Below are 22300 nucleotides of genomic sequence, written 5' to 3'. Positions count from 1 at the left end.
CACACACACACACATATATATATATATATATATATATATATATATATATATATATATATATATATATATATATATATATATATATATATTGTATCGAATACATCTTCATCCTTTTGAAGTTGTATTATTAAATACGAAAGTACTTAAGGAAATTCCTGTTTCAATCCTTCCTTTGTGGTCTAACACTATATAATATATATATATATATATATATATATATATATATATATATATATATATATATATATATAATATGAACATATTATATATAATATGAAACCTCCACACCCCAGTTTGGTGGTGTGGTGGTTCAAATAGCCTCGGCTATCACCACTTTTTGTACGGTCACTGATGGTCGTGTGGTTTAAGGCACCGTATATATATATATATGTATATATATATATATATATATATATATATATATATATATATATATATATATATATATATATATATATATATATATATATATATATATATATATATATAATATAATATTTTGAAGGGAGTACAACCTCTGGCTGGAAAAAGGGAACCCTTAGCCTCGGAGGAAATCACACACAATGCATTAGATGGAATGTTTAGGTCCCCTCCAATACAGTTTATTTGTGCTTTTCTCCTACCACCCCCCTCCTTTTGTATTTTGTTGTGCTTTATGAGATATTTAAAGGTTACAAGATGTACATTAGTTAATAAAATAGGGTTTAAAGGTTATGGATCTCTTGGAGCTCCTCCACTTCCGGCCAGGAACTGAGGATGCAGCAGCCATTTTCCCCTCTGGATTGCGACACTAAGGCGCTGAAACAGGAAACTGGCAGCATTGGGTCTCTGGTGATGTCACTGAGCCTAGAACCCAATTCTTTGAGGAATTCCAGGGCACTCTTACCCCAGGGGCCATGCATCTCAGATGCTATGGGAACAAAGGTGTATTGACCTTCGAGTTGCCTGTACTTGATTGATTTTGCTGTTTTCCTGTGGTTGGCTGCCCCACCTGCTTGATCAACACTGAAGCGTATGTATTTGTTGGCTATGTGGATACACATGTGTAGTCCCACGCCAGCTGTCTGCCCCTCTTCCAGGAGTATTTTGTGATGCCGTCTGGGTGAAGTGGGGGTTATCTGAGTTTTGGCTTCCTAGGATGTGAGGTTCGCTCTCCGCTGGGCACTGAGCCGAGACAAGGCTCCTCTTGATGATGTTATTGACCTCGTCGTGTCTTGCATGCCAGCCCTTGGATTCTCTGCAGTGCAACTCATGCAGTCCATATTGGTCTGCTTCCACCCTGTTGCAAATACACTTGTATTCAGTGTGAATTGGGGCACCAGTCAGCGAGCCACTCCTACACAAAAGGATTCTGGATTTAGGCGTGTGCCCATTGCCAACATAGGTACTGCCAGAAGTAAGTCTCCTGCATGGGGGGATCACTTACTGCTCTGAGGCGGGCTTTATCTTTGTCTGATGTTGCAGCGCTCAGCTATTTTTTCCTCTAGTGGGTGGTCCCAGCTGGTCTGTTTATGTTTTTTTGTTGGATCTATGATGGATGCTGGGGCTGCAACAGCATTCCATTGATTTGAACATTCGGTGAAAGCAAAATCGTGTATTCCTGGTAAATCACTCGGGGGTTCAGGTAGGGTATCTCTTACGAGGTCGTGCAGTGCACGGGAGGAGGAAAGGAAGACCTACTGTATAGGGGGGTGTCAAGGCAACGGTTTCTGTGCTTCATAATAATTAATTTTTTGAGAGAAGGAAAGGAGAGGGGAAGGGGAGGAGGACTAAGGTGACAGGGTCAAGTGCACCAAGAGAGGGGAAGAAGTAAGGGAATGGGGTCAAAGGGAAGATAAGGTGAAGATTGAGGAAAAAGGGGCAAGGGTGGAAGAGACTTTGGTGAACTGGATACCTCTTATATATACATAGAAAGGAAATGTTAGCTTGTTCAAGGTAGGGGGGATGGGTTATAGCTCTCATCATGTAACTACACTTAGGTAATTATGTACAGGTTCTGTCTATGTATATCTTCTTGAGGTTATCTTGAGATGATTTCGGGGCTTTAGTGTCCTCGTGGCCCGGTCCTGGTCAACGTCAAGGTAAGGTAACCTCGACTAGGCCTCCACTCCCAGGAAGCAACCTTTGACAGCTGACTAACTCCCAAGTACCTATTTACTGCTAGGGAACAGGAGCATCAGGGTGAAAGAAACTCTGCCTATTGTTTTTCGCTGGCGCCCGGGATTGAACCCGGGACCACTGGATCACGCGTACAGTCCGCTCAGCCGCCGGCTCCCTAATATACTATATATAAAGAATAACCATTCATGTAATAGTTTGACTGGAATAAAATGTAAAATTTCACTTAGGGGCGCCTGATAGCTGAGTGGACAACGCTTCGGGTTTCGTAGTCCTGAGGTTCCGGGTTCTATCCCCGGTGGAGGCGGAGACAAATGGCCAAAAAGTTTCTTTCACGCTGATGCCCCTGTTACTTAGCAGTAAATAGGTACCTAGGAGTTAGACAGCTGCCACGGGCTGCTTCCTGGGGGGGGTGTAACAAAAAGGAGGGTGATGCTAAGCCCCGAAATCATCTCAAGATAACCTCAAGAAAATGTGGGCAGTTGTGATTGCTGGTGGGCTGGGTGGCTAATGTTACTTGTTGGGTGATAGTAGGTTACCATGTGGGAGTATCCTTCACTACAGTATTTGTTTCTGCTGTATTTATACCGTATTCTGATAAGTTCAATACAAATTGATGTAGCAGCCCTTCTTTCAAATTATGTTGCTTTTTGCTCATGTGCATTATGACTAAAAATTGTCGTATTGGAGTTTTTCAAATAAAATGGACCCAAAGCAACAAGTCTTAGGTCCTCTGGTAGGTTAGGAGAGCAGCAGGTTCACCTAAGGGCTCAGGGAATAGAAAAACTCTCAGAACCCTCTCCAGGTATGCTCCAGGTAAGGTTTCAAAACGTCATGAATACTGTTAATTTAAAGTGTCCTCTCCTAACCTAACAGACTAACCCAGAGGACCTAAAACAGAAAACGAGACAGTACGTCACTTCTGCAAGCCGCTTTCATTTTCTATTACGGCAATTTTTAGCCTTAGTGCGCATAAGAGAGAGAAGCAACATAATTAGTAAGAGGACAGGTTGGATGTAGCGGGTTGTCACCCGAGATACTTGCATAATACTGCAGGTATTGTATAGATACATATAACGTGTGTGCATTTACCTGTACATTCAGATTTAGAACACTGGCAATATAGTGCTGTCACTTTAACAATCATGTTTTACGGTTTAATACTGTTTGAACATGGATACTTCTTATGTGTTGCCCTGGGGAGTCCTCAGTGTCACAATCTTGGAAAGAGTCCAAAGAAGCATAGCCCAACTCCACATTTCTTGCACCTTAATTGTCTATATAAGTGTTATAGCAGAAGGGATTCAGTTATATGAATAAGTTTGCAGATGAGTCTGAGTTACGAATGAAAGTACTAAATTAGATGACAGTTATGCCCTTTGAAATGACCTAGACAAAATTAATGCACAAAGTGGCAGATATATTCAGTGCAAATCAATGCCCCATAATGGAACATGGAATTGGGATAAACAGACCAAACTAACCTATAAATTGTGTGAAAATATGTTAACATTTAGAAAGAAGATCTAGGAATGGTTCTGGATAATAAACTATGTACACTGTATCATCAAAGGTGTTGTGAGAGTAGCCTATGCCCCACTAACAAGTTTCAGAACCACGTTGAAAGTTGGATAGAGTACTGTTATACAAAAACCTCTTCATGACATTTGTGAGATCGAAATAGGAATATGCTGCAGTTATGTGGTGTTCTTATCTCAATAAACTAGAAAGTGTGCAAAGACTTGCTACTCAATGGCTTACAGAACTAAACTCTAAAGACTACAAGTGCTAAATATGGCAAAGATAGAAGTTAAGATGGAAAAAGAGGTGATATGATCTCCACATACAAAATTGTGTCCTGAATTTGTACAGTTGATGAGGAGGAATTTTGTAAACCTGGAACATCAAGAGCAAAAAGCCATAGATTTAAGCAAAGCATACAAATTTATTGAAAAAATATCCAAATGTTCCATTTTGTGAGCAGGGTTGTAGATGGCTGGAAACTTTTTAAGTAAGAAAGTGATGTATGCTAAAACCATCAGCAAGTTTGGAAGCATCATATGACAAAGATTGTAGGGAAGATGGAACACCAAGAGCATAGCTTTCATCCAATAACTACACCTAAGTACAGTACTGTAATTACATTACCATTTTGTTACCACTTAACACTTCTATTCCATATGCTCTGTTGTCTTGCACACAATGCTCTCTCGTTGTGACCTCACTCACTTTCTAACTAGTGATAGGAAATCCATGTAGAGACGAGTACACGAATCTTCCTACAAGTTAATCTCTCAGGGATATACTCGAGTACTATTTGATTGGGGTTGGCTGAAGTCATGTCATTTTATTGTAATTAACCAAAAACTGGTCCACAATAGATCCAAACAAATTTTGCATTGATGTCTTCAGGCCTGCATTTACCATGTACGTATTATTTGCACATAGGGTTGACGATGTGTTTAATGCTTCTAATTATTACACTACTATTTTTGTCCTATATGGAAAGCTTTAAAAATAAAGAAGATAAAATTTAGGGGAATCAGTTTTATTTTTTATTTTTTTTAATTGAGACGTTCTTTTTTGGTATTGATACACAGTATATTTGCAGTTTAATTACAGTTTATAAGTAATAGTTGTTTCCGTCCTGGCATACAAGCCAGGTAAAGCCTGAAAATTTAGAGCTGAATCTGATAACCTATGGTGTTTGGTGTTAGTTACTGATAGTTGTAGTGTCCGGTCCGGTATCTTGAGAGCCTCTCCTGACCTGGGTGTTATTTTCCAGGTGGCCTCCAGAAATCCGCGACCTCGGGGACACTCGCATCTCTCCACCTCAGAGGTCGCCATCGCTAGGGCACTTCTCACCATACCAGACCAATCAACCACTTATTCTCCAGCAACCCCATTTAACACCTCTACTCTACCTACGCACAGTGTCTCCAAAATCTCCCTACAATCTTCTTCTGGAGTTAATAGTTGTAGTGTTGCTTCTGCTACCTTGGGTACACTTGATGCCTCGGTGTCTGTTCTAAGGGGTTCTTCTTGCCCAGAATGTGGGAAGATGTTCCGAGGGGATTATCACAAATACAATCTCAAGAAGCATCTCACAATTCATGCTGGTCTACGACCTTATCCATGCCCAGTATGCAACATGGCATTCAACCAGAAAGTGTCCATGAAACGTCACTTTGCATCTGTGCACAAAGTCTTTGAGCCAGTCAAGCCAGCAGATTAGTAATGAATGAATTCGGCTAGTGTATAGGGGCAAGCTTCATGAGAAAATCTTTATTGTAATGGAAAAAGTAATATTTTTGGATGTGAATTGATAGTGTGAATGGCATATGTGAAGATCATCAGCATCATCCTCAGTACTGAAAGAGCTTGCTAATCTGGACCCTCTTAACTCGGACCTTTGGGTTATCTGAACAAAATTGAGTCCAAGTTTTGTCTGCCAAACTTCAAGAGAAATCTTGGTTACCGAGAGTTTCACCAGGTTACTGAATGATATCAAGAGACTTATGCTCACCAGAAGCCTTAGCAGCTGGCAGTCAAAACTGACCTTGCCAATCTACCCCAACCATGTAAATTTATGTTTATTGTGTGTGGAAATATGAATGATATTGGTTGTGGTTGAAGAAAATTATGAATATGTTCAGTTTTGGATGTTCCCAGTAAGAATTCCTGCTAATCCGGATGTCTGGCAAACTCTGAGAGGAGTGGGCCCCTATATGATCCAGATTAGCGAGCGTTATAAACATCGTCATCATCACTCCCTACCACAGTTACAGTACCACCTTTTCCACTTTCAGCGGTGAGTGAGGCATTTTCCTAGAGAAAACTGAAAAGTAATACAGTACAGGGATAAAAATACGGTTGCCCTTTCAAAAGGCAGTTTGAATACTAATGTTGCCTATGTGGTTCCAATTGCTCAATGGGGTGTTTCAGCAGTCACAGGAAGTCACAAAATAATTTGAAATCAGATGTTATCAGCTCCTGGTTCTCCATCATAGTATAATGATCATAGCACTTACCTGGGCAACACGATGGTCTTCAATGTACTCTATATACTGTATTATATTTATTTTGGTATTTTTACTTTTTCATACAGACTAATTTTAAATGTACTGTACTGTACAGTATTTCACATTTCAAAAAAATAATCAATATTTTTTTGTTTGGTCCTGGCTCATATCACAATATAATGCTGACAAAAGCCAGCTGCTGACCTCTGCCCAGGCCAAAATAAGTGTGAGAAATATGATTTTTTGTACATTTCTTAAATTTTTGAATACAAATCTACCATTACGTAAGAACAACAAATTACAGTAAACTTTTTTGCAAACATGCAGGATGACAATTTGAATGATATTGCATTTTGAGGGTTTAAGGGATCCTACCACAACAATAGTTATTACTCATTTAATTCTTTCTTTACATAAGAAACACTAGGCATTTAAACAGTGAACTAAACTTGTCATTCTCCAGTAAATCATCCCAGCAGTCACTTTATTCTAATAGCAATGTATTTTATCTGAGTTGTCATAGACAAAAATGCTGGTTATTGACTCTTAATAAATAAACTGCTTCTAATTCTTGTTTTGCACCATTTTGTGTGCAGTTTAAATTCATACCAAATTTCCCAATTGCTTGCTCATCAAATCTGTCTTACTGGCTTTCTACTCTCAAATTTACTCTTATAAAAGTATGTGAATAAAGACAAATGTCTGTGGCTTGCATCATGACTCGGTTTTGTTTTGCATTTAGAGTATTAAAGTGCAGTGCTGTTCTGTTGTTTACATTCTGGTATATTAAAATAGTGTACTTTTGAATTGTAATACATAACACTGGTATGGCACTAAAGTTAGGTCAACACTAATGGGTTAACACACACAAAGGGGTTCTGTACTGTATACAGTAGTCATGAGATTGTTGGCATTCACCGTGCAACTTTTGCATCACTGCTCTAAACTTACTCATTATTTCTCGTTGAGATGATGCCTCACAGACATGATATTACAGTATATTTCAGTATTTGGCAATACAATTACTGAATTTTTTGTGTGAAAGTGCAGTGATGTAAATCTTTTCTATTTCATATTTGTTAATATTACTAATGCACAGAATATAGTTTATACATTATGCATTTTTTTTAAGTAACAATTTTTTTTTAATAATGTCCCTTTTGGAGATTTTGTCTCACACACCGAACAGTGTTAACCAAACGCAACCCATTAATTGGTATCTTTACCAAAGACACATTTTGGTTTTCACATTTCTGTCTATCACACTGTGATTCCAATTTTAATCTTGAGAACATATCTTGGGATTAACTTCCAACTTGAAGCATTTTTGTATAGTAATAATACAGAACTTCCTGTTAATACCGATGATAAAGCCTTGTAGTAACTTGTTTTTAGAACTAAAGGTTCTGATATTGGGGCCTTTGCATAATACCCAGACAACAAATTAACCTGTCTACAGCAGTCTTACTCCATATTATCTTTAGACATATTATGCTTGACAGTCTCATTTATAATTGAGATGCCAATTTTGTTTTCTGCTGAAGTAATTTTTGTGGTTTTATGAATTTCCTTTTTATTGTATAACCTCTCAGTAGCAGAGTTGTTTCAAATTTGGAATGTATATTTTGCTGAATTATGAAATGTAATGCTGTTTACATTACATAATTTTATGGGAGCTACTTGTATTTACAATTCTGGCATAGCTAAATACATATTTTTATTTGATGTATGGTATGGTATGGTTCTGTAGCACCCTTCTGGCAGTTCTTGAAATTTTGTGCAACTTTCAGTATTTGCATGGGAGCAGTATATTGTTACTGTATAACAATACCAGACCCATATATCTTGCACATTGTAATATGATTCTTACAATATATGACCACATGTCTACAGTGTGATAATTCCGGGGTTTATGGATCCCTGGCTATGCTTCCTCCTTATTGATATCCTTTGAGCATTCAGATTTTTTTATCAAATTTTGACACTGGTGGCTGGTTTATCTGAGAATTTTTCAAGAACTTACCAAGTTCCCCACTGAAGCCAGGTCTGCTGGTATTTTTTTTTCTTATACAGTATTTTATAAACACTTTAGCATTCCGATGATGCTAAAATGCATTTACCATACTATGAAAGTAAACATTCCGTTGATGCTAAAATGCTTCATGTCAAAATTCCTGAAAATCACTGGTTTTTTTTTGGGGGGGGGAGCAAAGCACAGAGTGTGAATAGCTTATCAGGGGATCAACCAAAGTATCAGGGAGGGTGGGGGGGCTATCCAGAGATAACCGCAGCAAACTACCTGTCACTCAAGATGATAATTGCTTTGCTTGTGAGAACTTTCACTATGCTTTGCACATTACCAGCTGGAAAAATATAAAAGTTGTTTGTTTTCTTTTTACAGTGACATTGACTGATAGTGTACTGTGCACTCATTTCTATATGTTTCATGTTTATATTGAAAAATACATGAGAAATGTTGAGAAATATAGGAGAAATGTTGATGGGGACATAGATATTCATATATTCAGTACCATCAAGCAAATTTTATTATCAGATCATATATTATTTTGCATTTATACTGGCAAACTCATTCATCCACTACATAAGCCCTTTACTAAATACGATTTTTACTGTACACAATCTTAGTCAGAGACCTGACCTGGATGCAGGGACATTGATCCTTGGAACCATCACAAGGTAAGGTACTGTACAGTGATCTGCACAGTCTTAGCTATACTGAACAATACTATACACAATCACATTTTTTGTATTATCTCATTGCTAGAATTAAATTGCTATAAGTTTGCTTTACAAATGCCTTGGGATCCTGCAATATATTGTATTGATTAAAGATTCTTTTTAGCTTTCTTGTGACACCTTTTGGATTTATTTATTGCAATGTCTTAGGTTTTCCTTGATATTTTATTGCCTGATGCAAGTTGCTTCAGATTTGTGACATGAATTCACCATGAATTTTACAGTACACTGTATATATATACAGAGGAACCTCGGGTGACGAGCATCCCCATCTTCGAGCATTTCAGGTAACGAGCGAGCCACTGGCAGAAATTTTGTCTCGATTAACAAGCTCGGTTAACGAGAAAACCACGTGGTGGTTCCTAGCGTTCCCGCTGGTTCTCAGATGCCTCCGACGACAGTGTTGTTGTTGTTTCACAAGACGAGCATTTCACATGACGAGCTCGGTGCCAGAACATACAGTATTAAATTCGTTAACCAAGGCACCACTGTACATGTACTGCACTGTATTACCCGAGACTTATGTAGCACACTTATGGAAGACTTGGGAAAGGATCACAAAAGATATGTCTCTGAAGACAGTGTTACACTCCTGCACTACTGGCGGGTCACTGACCTAAGGACAGTACACTATAAGATGATTACTAACAGGTTACTGGCAGGTCACTGACCTTAGGACAGTATAAGATGATTACTAACAGGTTACTGGCAGGTCACTGACCTAAAGATAGTATAAGACTCCTGGAGTACTGTACTGGCAGGTCACTGAACTGGAAAGATGTACTGTATGTTAATATGTTTTGAGACCATCATATTGTATTGCACTGTATTGATTTTAAGCTTTGTTTCACCCTTCAGGCAATCTTAAGAATTAATTTTATTTAAACAATAATTATAGCATTTGTTATTGGTTACAATGTTTTGGTAAGTTACTCCAAATTTTGAATTCCTATGTCTTAAATACAATACAGTGGAACCTCGAGTGACGAGCACCTCAAATTACGAGCATTTTGAGTAAGAGCACGCCGATCCCCGACAATTTGTCTTGAATGGCAAGCGCTTGTTTGATTAACGAGAAAACCACATGGTGCGTTCCCGCTGCTTCTTGCACCTTCTCGGACGTCTCCAATGCTGCAAATAATTTTTTTTTTTTTAAAGATGCCAATGATGCTGGATGTAAGGGGGTGACTGCTGTGATGTTGCAAAGTATTTTTTTTTTTGGTAAAATAAACAAAAACAAAAAAAAGGAAAAAATTGAAAAAATAACAAATGTCAAAAAGGTTCGTTTAGTGTATGTCAGGCAGGCTGCTCCATGTTTCTTAAGGGAAAAAAATGAACAAATTAGAAACAAGGAAAAATGTCATAAAGGTTCATTCAGTGTGTGCGAGATAGGCTGCTCCATTATTAATAAATAAATGAAAAATATATAACAAATTAAACACTTTTGAAACAAAGATTGTCATAATGGAGCAGCCTACCTGACATAAACTGAACAAACCTTTTGCTATAAAAAAATGGGAAAAAAAAATAAAAAAATTAACAAATTTGAAAAAAGAACAAATGTCATAAAGGTTTGTTCAGTGTATGTCAGGTACGCTGCTCCATGTTTTCTAACAAAAAAAAAATGATCAAATTTGAAACAAGGAAAAATGTCATAAAGGTTCGTTCAGTGTATGTCAGGTAGGCTGCTCCATTATTTAAAAAATTGAATATCATAGTGATGTTTTTCGGTGGTATAACTTATTATTTTTGTTTCCAATATTTTAAATGGGGAAATTCGTTTTGAAAGACGAGCATTTCACATGACGAGCTCGGTGCCGGAACGGATTAAATTTGTTAATCGAGGTTCCACTGTATATTGAACTGTATTGTATTACCAAGGGTTTATATTGCTCGTACATGACAAATTTGCAATATAATTTTTGGAGACATTTAAGTATGTACTGTGAAAGTACATACTTTCATAGTACATACTTAAGTGCTCTAATCTTCTTAACAAACGTGACCTGACATCAGTTTACCCCCTCCAGCCTTTTTCCTGTCTGTCTCGTATATTTATATTACATCTGTGAAAGTTCCATGTCTCTTTTGCTGGGGCCCAGTTCTAGATGTACTATTTGTTCTAGATTTTGCATAGGAGATAAAGTACCTGTACTGTATTTTGGAGTCCTCTCTTATTTTGCTGATGGCCATTTGCTCTTTTTGCCTCTCCTAGATTTAATATGATTCTTGTAGCTTTACTCCAATCGTTTTTATTTCTCTACGTAATCTTTGTCATGTTTGGGATAGTCTCTTTTGGGTAGGGTGGGGGATTCAAGTTACAATATTTTGCTATTCATTTTCTTCATCTATAGAATGTCGTTCTCATTCCAATCTGCATCTCTTCCTCATTTTTCTTAAGAGGTATGTGGATTAAGCATATTTCTAGTGCTACTGAGCTTATTTTCTCGAGGCACTGGTTTAGGTTTGCATATTCTAGCTGTTCTTCCCAGCTTATATCTGTGAGGTCTTGGTTTATTTGTTCCCAGTTAATATGTTTATTATTAAAATTTTATTTGCTACGTACTGTATTTATGATAAGCCCAACTTACTTTCAACACTGTTGGCCAACAATTCTATACAATAACAACATAATTAGTACCTACAGGTTCATATTCCAAATAACCAACCACCAGCATCGTTCTTCCAAATGTATCTGGAACCACCGAAAGTTATGATCTGATATTGATATACAAGATGGCATAGTGTTTTAATTTGATTTAGCCACTTGTTCTTTGGAGGGTACACCTCGTGGCCTGCATGAGCAGCCCTCTTGCTTAGTAGCTTCGTTCTTTTGGACATTAAGCAATAAGATTGGTATTTATGTGCAAGATAGCATGGTATTTTATTACATTTAATTTATTTGGTGGCATTTTCATTTGATTTGCGAGGCCAAACCTGACTCTTAGGAGCCTGTGGCACCATTTGTCTTCCACATCCACTACTATAATTTCAAAGCGTTACTGTATATGACAAAGAGGGCTGGGAAGATGGGACACCACAAGTATAGCTCTCATCCTGTAATTACACTTAGGTAGTTACATACTATGCAATACTGTATTTTGTTTCTTTTACCCTATAGTATAATGCACCTTTCTAAGACTTCATCATGCTATTCTTCCACTTAAAGCAAAAACTTAATAATCTAATTGGAAGCAAAAGAAAAAAAAAGAAAAATATGTAAATCAAATATTTTGTTTTAAAACATTTACAAACTATCTGTTCTGCCCTTACAATTTTTGTAATGATCATACTCTGAGATATTGTTGGGGAAAACAAAAAAATAATTTTGTCTATTTTTGTAGATATCTTCCGTATATCAGCATGTCGTTATAGTATTTTTGAAGAGTTAACTAGAATTTCTGGGGTTTAATTTTGTTAAGTTTTATCCTTTGATGGAGGTGTGCAACTTTTTTTTTCCATAGGTAGCTACTGACCTGCAACCAAACCCAACATAATGGTATTTATATACATTTCTTCAAGGGCTGGCTTATATCAATCAGGAGTGGCAGAAATTAGAATTCCCAAGACATTGTTCTCTTCAACTGTCTATTTCCCAATTATTTATAGTTTTCGTGTTGGAAATGATACGCTACATGTGTGTTCATGCAGCATTTAGGCACAAATAATATATAAACAATGGTTTTCTGTGTATATACAGTACCTGTAAATAATAAATTTCCTAAAAAAAAATTTAAATATTTATATTTCCACTTATCCTTATGTAGCGTAACAGAGGCTGGCCATGATAACCCAGCAATTATAGTACTGTACAGAGTAATACTGCAGTCGACAGGCCTTTTCACAGTGCACTTCAGCTTCACATTTAATATTTAACTGACCTTAACCACTGCACTACACACCTGGTTTTGGCAAAAACTTCATAGTGCAATTGTCAAGGACATATTTTTGTTGTTTTATAAATATTCAGGTAAAGTTAATGTCAAAATGTTTCTAAACTATTTTCATTTCAAACTGCAAAGAGTGATGAAAACATTAAAATATAGCCTAATTAAGAAAATAGCACAGCCCTCAGAGCGCCTTAGGGCACTCTCCGCAGTACAGTGGTTAAAGTCTGCATGCCCATTGTTTGGATCATTTAGTTGGAGACTGTAACTTTGTTCCCCCAACAGCTCCCCTAGACTATGATGTGTTAACAGCTTTTACAAATCCTCATACTTAGCAGATCTCAATCTTTTCTAATCACTGCTCTTACCACCACAGCCTGCTCTTTTTACTCACAACATCCATGATTTGTTTCCGTTACTGTTTATATGAGAAACAGACCTAGTTCCAATCACCACGCTGTACTCCTCTGGCTGCTGATTGCCTGCCAAGCCACAATTTAGTTTCTTCAATAATTCTGCTTTACTATCCATGGTAATGAAGTTCTTATAAAAGAGTGAAGAAAAAGAGGCAATATGATCACTACATACAAAATAGTAATAGCAATTGACAGAGAGGAATTCATGAATCCTGCAACCTCAAGAACAAGAGGTCATAGATTCAAGCTAAGGAAACATAGGTGCTAACAAAATATTAGAAAGTTCTTGTATGCAAACAGTAGTAGTAAATACAGTAGTTGGAACAAGTTAAGTGAGAAGGATAGGTAAATAAGTGCGCACACTCTACATCATCAGATGTTACAGAAAAAAGTCACTAACAAATACTCTGTACAATTTATAGTGCTGTACAAGTGAAGTAAAAAAAATTGTACAAGAAAATTACAATAATTTTAATGATATTATAATCCCAAGACTTACAAAATATAGCCAAGAAAACATGTGACGTGATGGAACTTACTTTTATAATCTGGATTGCACTGCAGCCATGCCCAAATCTGAATCTTGATTCTGAAATCTCAGAATTTGATAAAAAGGTAAATCTGGTAATAAAATTTATCTGCTTCTTCAGAGGGATTAAGTATTTGGATTTAAGCTCTGAATTTTAGACTGACCACTACACTGTATAACAAAAATTATACCAGAAGCTGCATATTACTCCTCCCTGCGCTGTTGCATTTATTTCTAATGGCCCTGATGTAATTTTTAACTCTCCATATAACTCGTTTTACTTTGTGCTCTGGTGAGTAAGTAAATTATAATATTTTATGACACTTGGTCATGTACTGTATTGTACACTGGACTCCTGCTTGAATGTAAATACAGTACTGTATTTGTATTGGAATCTTCCACTGCAACTATAATTTCATTGCATCTGAAGCTTATTATTTATTGTTATGCCATACATTATTGTGTGTTATTTATTGTAAATTATATCTCATGGCATTAAGTATAATTTTTTACATAAAATTTAATTTTTTACAGTTTTTTGGCAAACAAGTACCAATCCAGAAATACAGAACGTTGCTCCATTGTAAGATTGGCATTACTGTATGATGTAAATGAGTATAATGAGCATTGTTCTGGTTTGGAGTCCTTTTGCATTTTACATTTCCAATTCAACAATTTCTTTTCAAGCAGGAGTTCCATGTACTGTATTTACAGAATATAATTCGACATATACATCCTATTAAGTAATACACACACTATCAGGTAAATAAAAGGATGTCATGTTCATGACACATCATGTTCCTTTGTCATGGTCATTCCTGACTTTTAATGCTCCACTTTATAAACAATTTATGCAGTGCAATATAATTCAGTTACCTGTACTTACCTGTGAATTACCTGTACTGTACTTCAATTACCTATATAATTCAACCATATTTGTAAATACTGTATGGTTGTTTACTATATATGGCACTATATTCGCTTTGTGTGTGTGTGTGTGTGTGTGTGTGTGTGTATATATATATATATATATATATATACATATATATATATATATATATATATTTGTTTTTGCCTGTACAGTAAATCCTGGTAATGACAGACGAGATGATGGACTCCCACAAAAGACGTAGATACTAGAAGTGCTTTGATTCTGGTACTGTATACTACTGTACTGCACTATACAGTATTGTATAATCAATTGTGCAATCACTAAAACAATTTTCAGTTTCTGTGCCTTTTTATGGTTTTGTTGTCATAATTTTCATCATCTCATTCATTCACTCTCACTATCGTCGCAAAACATCTTATGACAGAGATTATAAGATGACTGGACACCACTGGCATAGTTTGTGTAATTAAGATGTATGAATATTCACACACATACACACACACACACACATACATACATACATACATACATACATACATACATACATACATACATACATACATACATACATACACACGCTGGGAAGACGGGACACCACGAGCGTAGCTCTCATCCTGTAACTACACTTAGGTAATTACACACACATTTTATCTGCTACTTATTTACATTTGACAAATTTATTGTTTTAATCATTTTTGCTTTTTTTTATGCTGGTGTATAGCACCATCTTTTATGACAAGTAAGATGGAACACATCTACAGTATAATGCTTAAATTTTGAAAGTTTGATTCAAAGGTAGGAAATTTTAATGTGTAAGTGTTTTATGCACCAAGTATAAATCAGCTTAGAAATGTTCAGACATTTGGGTTCCTTGCTATTTAGGCAAAGTACATTGTAAGCTACCAGTATGATATACTAATTCAATATCTGGTTCAGAAGAGATGCAATACAGTTTAGCTATTTAAAGCAAATTCATCTTATTGAAAATGTATTAAGGCCATTCAGTGAGCTGTTGGTGACAAGGATTGTTTTCTGTAGTCCCTGAGGAAGACACCTTCATCAGGTGTTCATTATCCAATTGCTAATTATTCAGAGTTTAATGTAAGCCTTCTGCATAACTAGTAATTTTCTTCCATAGACAAATATTCATGGAAAACATTGCCGCTTAGCAAATGGTCGTTATTTTGCAGGGTGAAGTCTTGCTCCTGGGTACAATGAGTGACGCCATCTGTCACTTGTGTGGACAGAACTTTCTTGGAAACAACCGCAAAAACAACCTCAAGCAGCACCTTGCCATCCACTCCGGCCTAAGGCCATTTCGGTGTCATGTGTGCCCACAGACTTTTGTTAGGAAGAGTCACCTTAAACGACATCTTGGCACATTGCATAACCAGTACATGTAATGGATATTAGATCAGAATCAAAGACAATTAAGCAGATTAAGGAAAAGTGGTTAATATTGGGTATGATGGGCAGTATTGACGACAGCTGGTGATGAATACGGATGACCTGAGATTATTTCCTGCCGGCAGGGGTGCAGTTACCTCGGGGAGGGCGCAGCTATGGCCGCCCCATGGAGGGATGAGGCAGAGGGGGGCGAGGGCAGTTCCGTCTGCGGTGTGTGTGGGCGGGAGTTCCGTGGCAGGAGATCTCAGCGTACCTTCAACCTTAAGCAGCATCTTAGCATCCACGCTGGGCTGCGACCCTTCCAGTGCCCCCTCTGTACCTTGGCCTTCAACAGAAAGAGTCATCTAAAAGGCCATCTTTTGTCGAGACATGGAACCACATTGCCTCAATAATAATAATGCAAGTTACAGTTATCTATACCACTTACAGATAATCCTTTGTTTCTCAGGCAGTCCTCTTTGGATATATCAGTTAATTTTTATCTATGGGTATCTGTATGCTAGACCTAATATAGTAATGTATTAGGGAATAGATGCCCTGTTTGCTGGTATGTTGTCGTGTGTTATAGTGTAAACAGTGCACCAAGACAAAGCACCCAAAAGAATTATCTGGAATTAAGCTTTGAATTTCAATATTGTGGTGGTGGATGAAAATTTGAGTTGAGGCCTTGTGTTACAGAATGCCCTGTGCCACCCATCACTTCTGCCCCAGCTGCCACACCATCAAGCCGGAGGCTCAGATGGAGTTGACTGCCCAATATGTGGGGTCCATTTCAGCGGCAAGTATCACAAGTACAACCTGAAGCGTCATCTGGACATTCATCGAGGTGTGCGGCCTTACAGTTGTAAGCATTGTGGTCATCAGTTTAACCGTCGTCATAATTTGGATCGTCATATGGAGCGTGTGCACAGCCTTCCTTCTCATTCACACACTTCTGCCAGTGTCAATCTGAGCATACTGGAGGAGGCAACCAGTCATCATTCCCAGCCACCTACTACTACAGTGGCCCATGTTGATGTAATGGAGCAAACTCACAGTTTTCAGTCCCATATGACAGCTTCTACCAGTAGGAGTGTGGATGTACTAGAGCAAGTACACAGCATCCATTCCCACCCACCTACTTCTACTAATGGAAACTCAAATATGATGGCACAAAATGCCACTTAGGTAGATGCTGTGCAAGAATGTTAATCTTATATATAAATATATATTTATATATATATATATTTATATATATATTTTTATGTGCAATAATAGCATATGATACAGATGGACTTTCTTAAGAAAGGGAAATATAAGTAGTTACTCTGGAAGGAAGAGTTTTTATGTAAATGGACTTTGTTTGATAACCTTCACCAATATTTAAGTGCAAGAAGAAATCTTGAAGTCTATGTGAGATGGCTTCTAGTGAGTGCTACTGAGATCTTTGCACTTTCCAGGGGGAGGGAGGATCGTGCATGCGGCAGACGTGGCAACGGCAGTTCGGGGAGTTGGATGAGTTGGTGACACCAGCTGGCCTAATACCACGAGGTGGCTCAGGTGGCCCTGATGGAGAAGCTATCTGTCACCTGTGCAACAAAACCTTCCACGGGCGCTACCAGAAATACAACTTAAAGAGACACCTAACAATTCATGCAGGGGAGAAGCCATTCTTATGCCCATACTGTCCTCACCGTACAAACCAAAAGTATAACATGCAGCAGCACCTCCTGGTATGCCGTAGTCGCCCCAAATAAATGCCACCTCAGTCACATGACCACCCTCTACAATGAGAGACTTATGCAGAATTTTACTAAATAATTACTGTGTATTTAGTTGGCCAATTGCAGTGATAACCTCTTGGTGTGACATCATGACCAATTTTATACTATGTTGCTCACTTCTCTGATGTGCACCTACTTAATTGAAATCTATTATTTTTGAATGTACTGTACATGTATGTGGCAGCATTGCCAGAATTTATTGATTTACAATTAGCTGCTTAGTTTTAGAAGTTATACAGTAATTTTAATAATTAAACTTGTACTGTATTACTATTTTTATGTTATATGACGAGATATATTGCATAGTGCTTAATTTTATTAATGTAATAAACATAAATACAATGTTCTCAGATGCTTTATAATGCATGATTAATTTCATCAATGAACACTACAGTGTGCAGTTACCACTATAAAGTTTGCTTTTATAGTTAACTTCTCATTTATAATTGCATTTGGGCCTATTTTAGCTTCCCCCATTACCCTGAAATGTCTTAACAGAAACTTGTAAGGACTTTCAAAGATTCAACATAAAGAGTCTTCTGTTACATTTGAAAGCAATGTAAAATACTAATTGTAGCATTTATTATTTCCTTTCAAAGAGGTATTGATATTGTATAATATTTGTAAAATATTTATTTTTTGGAAAGTGTGTACATCAATAGCTAGTGTGTTTACAAATTGTAAACTTCTAATATTAGGTTACTGCATACCAAGTGTACCTGTGCAAAGGTATTGTGAATCGTAATCTCTAATGCTGTGAACTTCTGATAATTATAGATGTAAATAAATTGTCTGATTTGCTTAGATGTGTTACTTATATCCTAAAAGCATAACAAATAATAGAGAAAAATACATCTTAATTATGTTTAGTCTTTATAGAAGTCTGTCTGACTCACTTTGAGGTATAAATTTGCATTGGCTAGTCTTGAATCACTTTGAATTGGAGTAATTTGCAAGTGTGGCTGAGCTTGTACTAGTCAGAGCAGTTTGGAAGTGTGGTTGAATTTATAATAATGCAACTTACAAGTGTGGCTGGTCTTGTATTGAAGTAACTTGCAAGGGGGGATAGTCTTTTATTGAAGCAACTGGCAAGGGTGTTGCACTAATTTGATTGCCATTTTATGTTGATTTATCATGTTCCATTTATCACTTGATAAATGCCTCAGTAGCTAATGTGCAGTATGAAGTATGAAATGCATTGCCTATACATAGTTCTGATGCATTTTGGGGATTTACATAAAAGTTCTAGAGTTGTGCTTGGTATGTGATGGATGTTTGTGGTACATGTTATCATGTAAGACGTTTAGTGTTCCTGCTTATCATAATGTGCATAATTGTGGCTGACAGTTTTATGCTGTTTTAGTGTGGTCCAACAAATTATGTATTTTCTATAACTTAACTTTAAGATACTTTCTTGGAATGTATTCCCTGTGCAAATTTTGAGATCACTCGATACTTTTTTTTTTTTAATAATACTGTACATGCAATTATGTTGTAAGATCTTAAACCGAAAATGGGATGTGCCACCTGACAAGGAGGATTTTCTTATAGTCCAAAAATGTAACTAAACAAGTTCAGTATTAACAAACTCCTGAACTGTTGATTAATGAGGCAGATAAATATAAAGTATATACACAACATATCTAACAAAACATAGATATGGGGCAAATAAATGTATTTACATCCAATAACTGATAAAGCCAGTTATTCATACAGACCTGCAATAGTCTCAGAGGACATTATCAGAATAATTGCATATGAACCCTATCTCACTCATACCCAGCCTCAAGTAAAAAAAAAAAAAACTCATGTAAAATACACAAGGCAGATTTTACATATACATACTTTGATGTTCAAAAATTAAGTTTATTCATTAACCTACCTTAATGAGATCTTAATTTTGTTGATTTCTTGAATAACTGGATGCAATCAGTTTCAGTTATGGTTCTTATTTTTCCAAAGATTCACTGGATAATTTTTAAAATCGTTGTGCAGAACTAATGTAGTGTGTTCTATGCTTTAAAAATACAGTAGTAGAGTAATTTTTCTAGTTCTGTACATTATATATGTAAAGTCCTTGAAATTGCTTTTTTTTTGTGATCAGTCAACTGCAATATGGCAACTGCTCATCTCTGTAAAAGTAAGTACAAATGCTGTATCAATATTTCCTATATATTTCCTTGTATTAATATTAAAAGAAAAGTATTCCATATAAACTTTATCACTTGCATATCTGTAATTATGCTAAATTATTGTGTTATTTTTTTACATCAAAATTGAAGCAAAATGCACCAAATGGGTTTATCCAACCTTTATCACTTAATTGGACATCATCTTGCACACAATCAACCAAATAAACAAAAATGTACTGAACAGTACTGCAGAGAATAAGTCACAATAACATTAAGCGCCGGGCGAGTGCTTTACCACTGCACCACGTTCCAATCATGAACAGTACCTTAATGTGATTACTAACACACCATTAACCCAATCCACATAAATAAAATTCAAGGGACAACATTTGGTCTGGATCCTTTTCAAATAATTTTTTTTTTAACACTTTTGCTAGTAGGTGAAGTGAGTAGGTGAGGTAGTCAATATAAGACACAAGGGAAAGTGAAGTGATGGATAAGGGGGAAACGTAATGCATGAAACTAAGCTAATAGCAGCTCTCCCTATGAGAAGGAAGGAAAAGTTAAACAAAGAAAAGAAGGGAAGAATAGTAAATGCAAAAGGAATACTGTAGTGAAATATGACAAAGAGAACCAAAATGGAGAGGCATATAGCTAAGTCAGATCATGCTTTCTAAGAAGATTAGAGCATTTACCTAACTACTGATAAAGGCAAAAGTTTGTGTCAGCAAGTTTAACACTTCTGTTGTGTTCTTTAACTCTGTCATTGAGAGTATGACCATTTTCACCAAAGTTTTTGGAGAGGACAAGAGAAACAGGAAATTGCCAGCAGCATTGGAAGTAGGAGGATCAGTGTGAACTACAGTGGTACAAAGTGTGCTAGTTTGTAATGAAGATATACTTACTGTATTGGTAAAATAGTTCAGTTATTCAAAGCATCTATCTTGGCAAAATACAGTGCTGTGCTGCACAATACAAAAGTACTTGTACTGCTTTCTCACCACAAATAAACTAGCCCTAATTTTATGGAAGGATGCATTAGTGTAAGCACTTTGGCAGATTGCATTTCCATTTAATGTGCAGTACTGTATATTAAAAAAAGTAGGGTTAGGTATAATTTTTTATTTATATACACTGTACAAGAGTTCTTATATTCTTGTGAAGCCACTAGTACATAGCATTTTGGACTGGTCCTTAATCCTAACTTTTCCCCAGGATATGACCCACCAAATCATTTAAATCACTTAACAACCAAGTACCCATTCACTGCTGGGTGAACAGAGGCTACAGTTAAGGAGTAGCATACGGTCAATCCTCCCCAACCAGGATACGAACCCAGGCCAAAGCGCTCTTGAAGCACCGGGCAAGGGGTTTACACACTGCCCCACGTTCCAATCATGAATAGTACCTTAATGTAATTACTAAATATAGTACATTATCAAGTGTAAAATGCTTAAGAAGTGTATGAATGTATGTATGAATGTACTCTTAAAAAGGATATTAAAATTCTGTATAAGGTACTAGTGATGGGCCACGTCGTGGCATTAGGGTGTCATGAAACAAAAGTGCAATTCATTAGTGCAAATCTTGAACACCAATTCTAGCACGGGAAAAATCCACAAATAAACAGTTAACATTTTTGTGTTAAAATCATGTGTCAAAATTTGCATTATCTATATGTTAGTAGAGTTCGGTAGGTACTCGCCTTTCTGTAATATTACACGTGATAAAAATATTTACAGTACAGTAATATAACTAAAAAAAAGTTTTATGCTTACTCAGCATTCACTTGTGTCCAAGGGTGACCTTGTGTGCATGTTTGTGTCTTTTGCTTGGTTATATTCCTTAGCATTCCACTGTCTTCAAAACTGTTGCCTCGCCTGTGCATAAAAAAAAAAAAGTGGTAGAGGAAGCTGGGTGATGAAGGTTACTGTGTTAGTCAATGCCCTATTGCACTGACCCATTTGTTCAAGAGGAGAGATCTTAAATACTGAACATAGATAGTTTCTACGTGTATTGCTCACATATTTAAAACAAGCACTATATTGTGTGTACCTGTTACTGGTCCCAGCTCAAAGGAATTATTTTACAATTCGCTCCTTTGAAGGGACTTTGCCCTGTGTTGTGATGGTTTTTCTTGCAGCTGGAATTTTTAGGCACCTGATTCAGGGTCTCAGTCCTGTTTTTGGTGTTTTCTGATAGTAGAGTACTGAAATTTGGTGGGCATTTCTGGTCTATGCACCCAAATCTAGAAGTGGTCTGTCTTTGCCTGTGTTTTCTTGGTGTTAAGCTGATGTTTGGTTTTGGGTAGTACTCCTAGGTGTAGGCTTTAGGCTTTGCCTGGTGTCCCGTAGCCTCACAGTGCTCATGTTAAGTT

General features: G+C 36.8%; 1 protein-coding gene across 25 annotated transcripts in view; it reads left to right on the top strand.

The window, feature by feature from the left end:
- LOC123764392 (longitudinals lacking protein, isoforms H/M/V) overlaps positions 1–22300 on the top strand; it is a 177414-nt gene that overhangs the window by 102987 nt on the left and 52127 nt on the right. For 2 of the 25 annotated variants that reach the window (XM_045752170.2, XM_069315891.1), the window contains exon 5: positions 4904–8028. The exons of 16 other annotated variants lie outside the window; for them this stretch is intronic. In XM_045752170.2, the coding sequence (XP_045608126.1) occupies positions 4904–5353 (450 nt within the window). In that variant the 3' untranslated portion in view covers positions 5354–8028. Of the gene's footprint in view, positions 1–4903; positions 8029–15811; positions 16428–16706; positions 17196–17467; positions 18593–22300 lie in introns of those variants that run through there. 7 more of the 25 variants (XR_011225258.1, XR_011225270.1, XM_069315917.1 and 4 more) reach the window with 7 other exon arrangements.

Source organism: Procambarus clarkii, chromosome 82, assembly GCF_040958095.1.
Source record: "Procambarus clarkii isolate CNS0578487 chromosome 82, FALCON_Pclarkii_2.0, whole genome shotgun sequence".
In the NCBI taxonomy this organism is placed as follows: Eukaryota; Metazoa; Arthropoda; class Malacostraca; order Decapoda; family Cambaridae; genus Procambarus; species Procambarus clarkii.
This window is presented reverse-complemented; position numbering and strand designations above follow the sequence as displayed.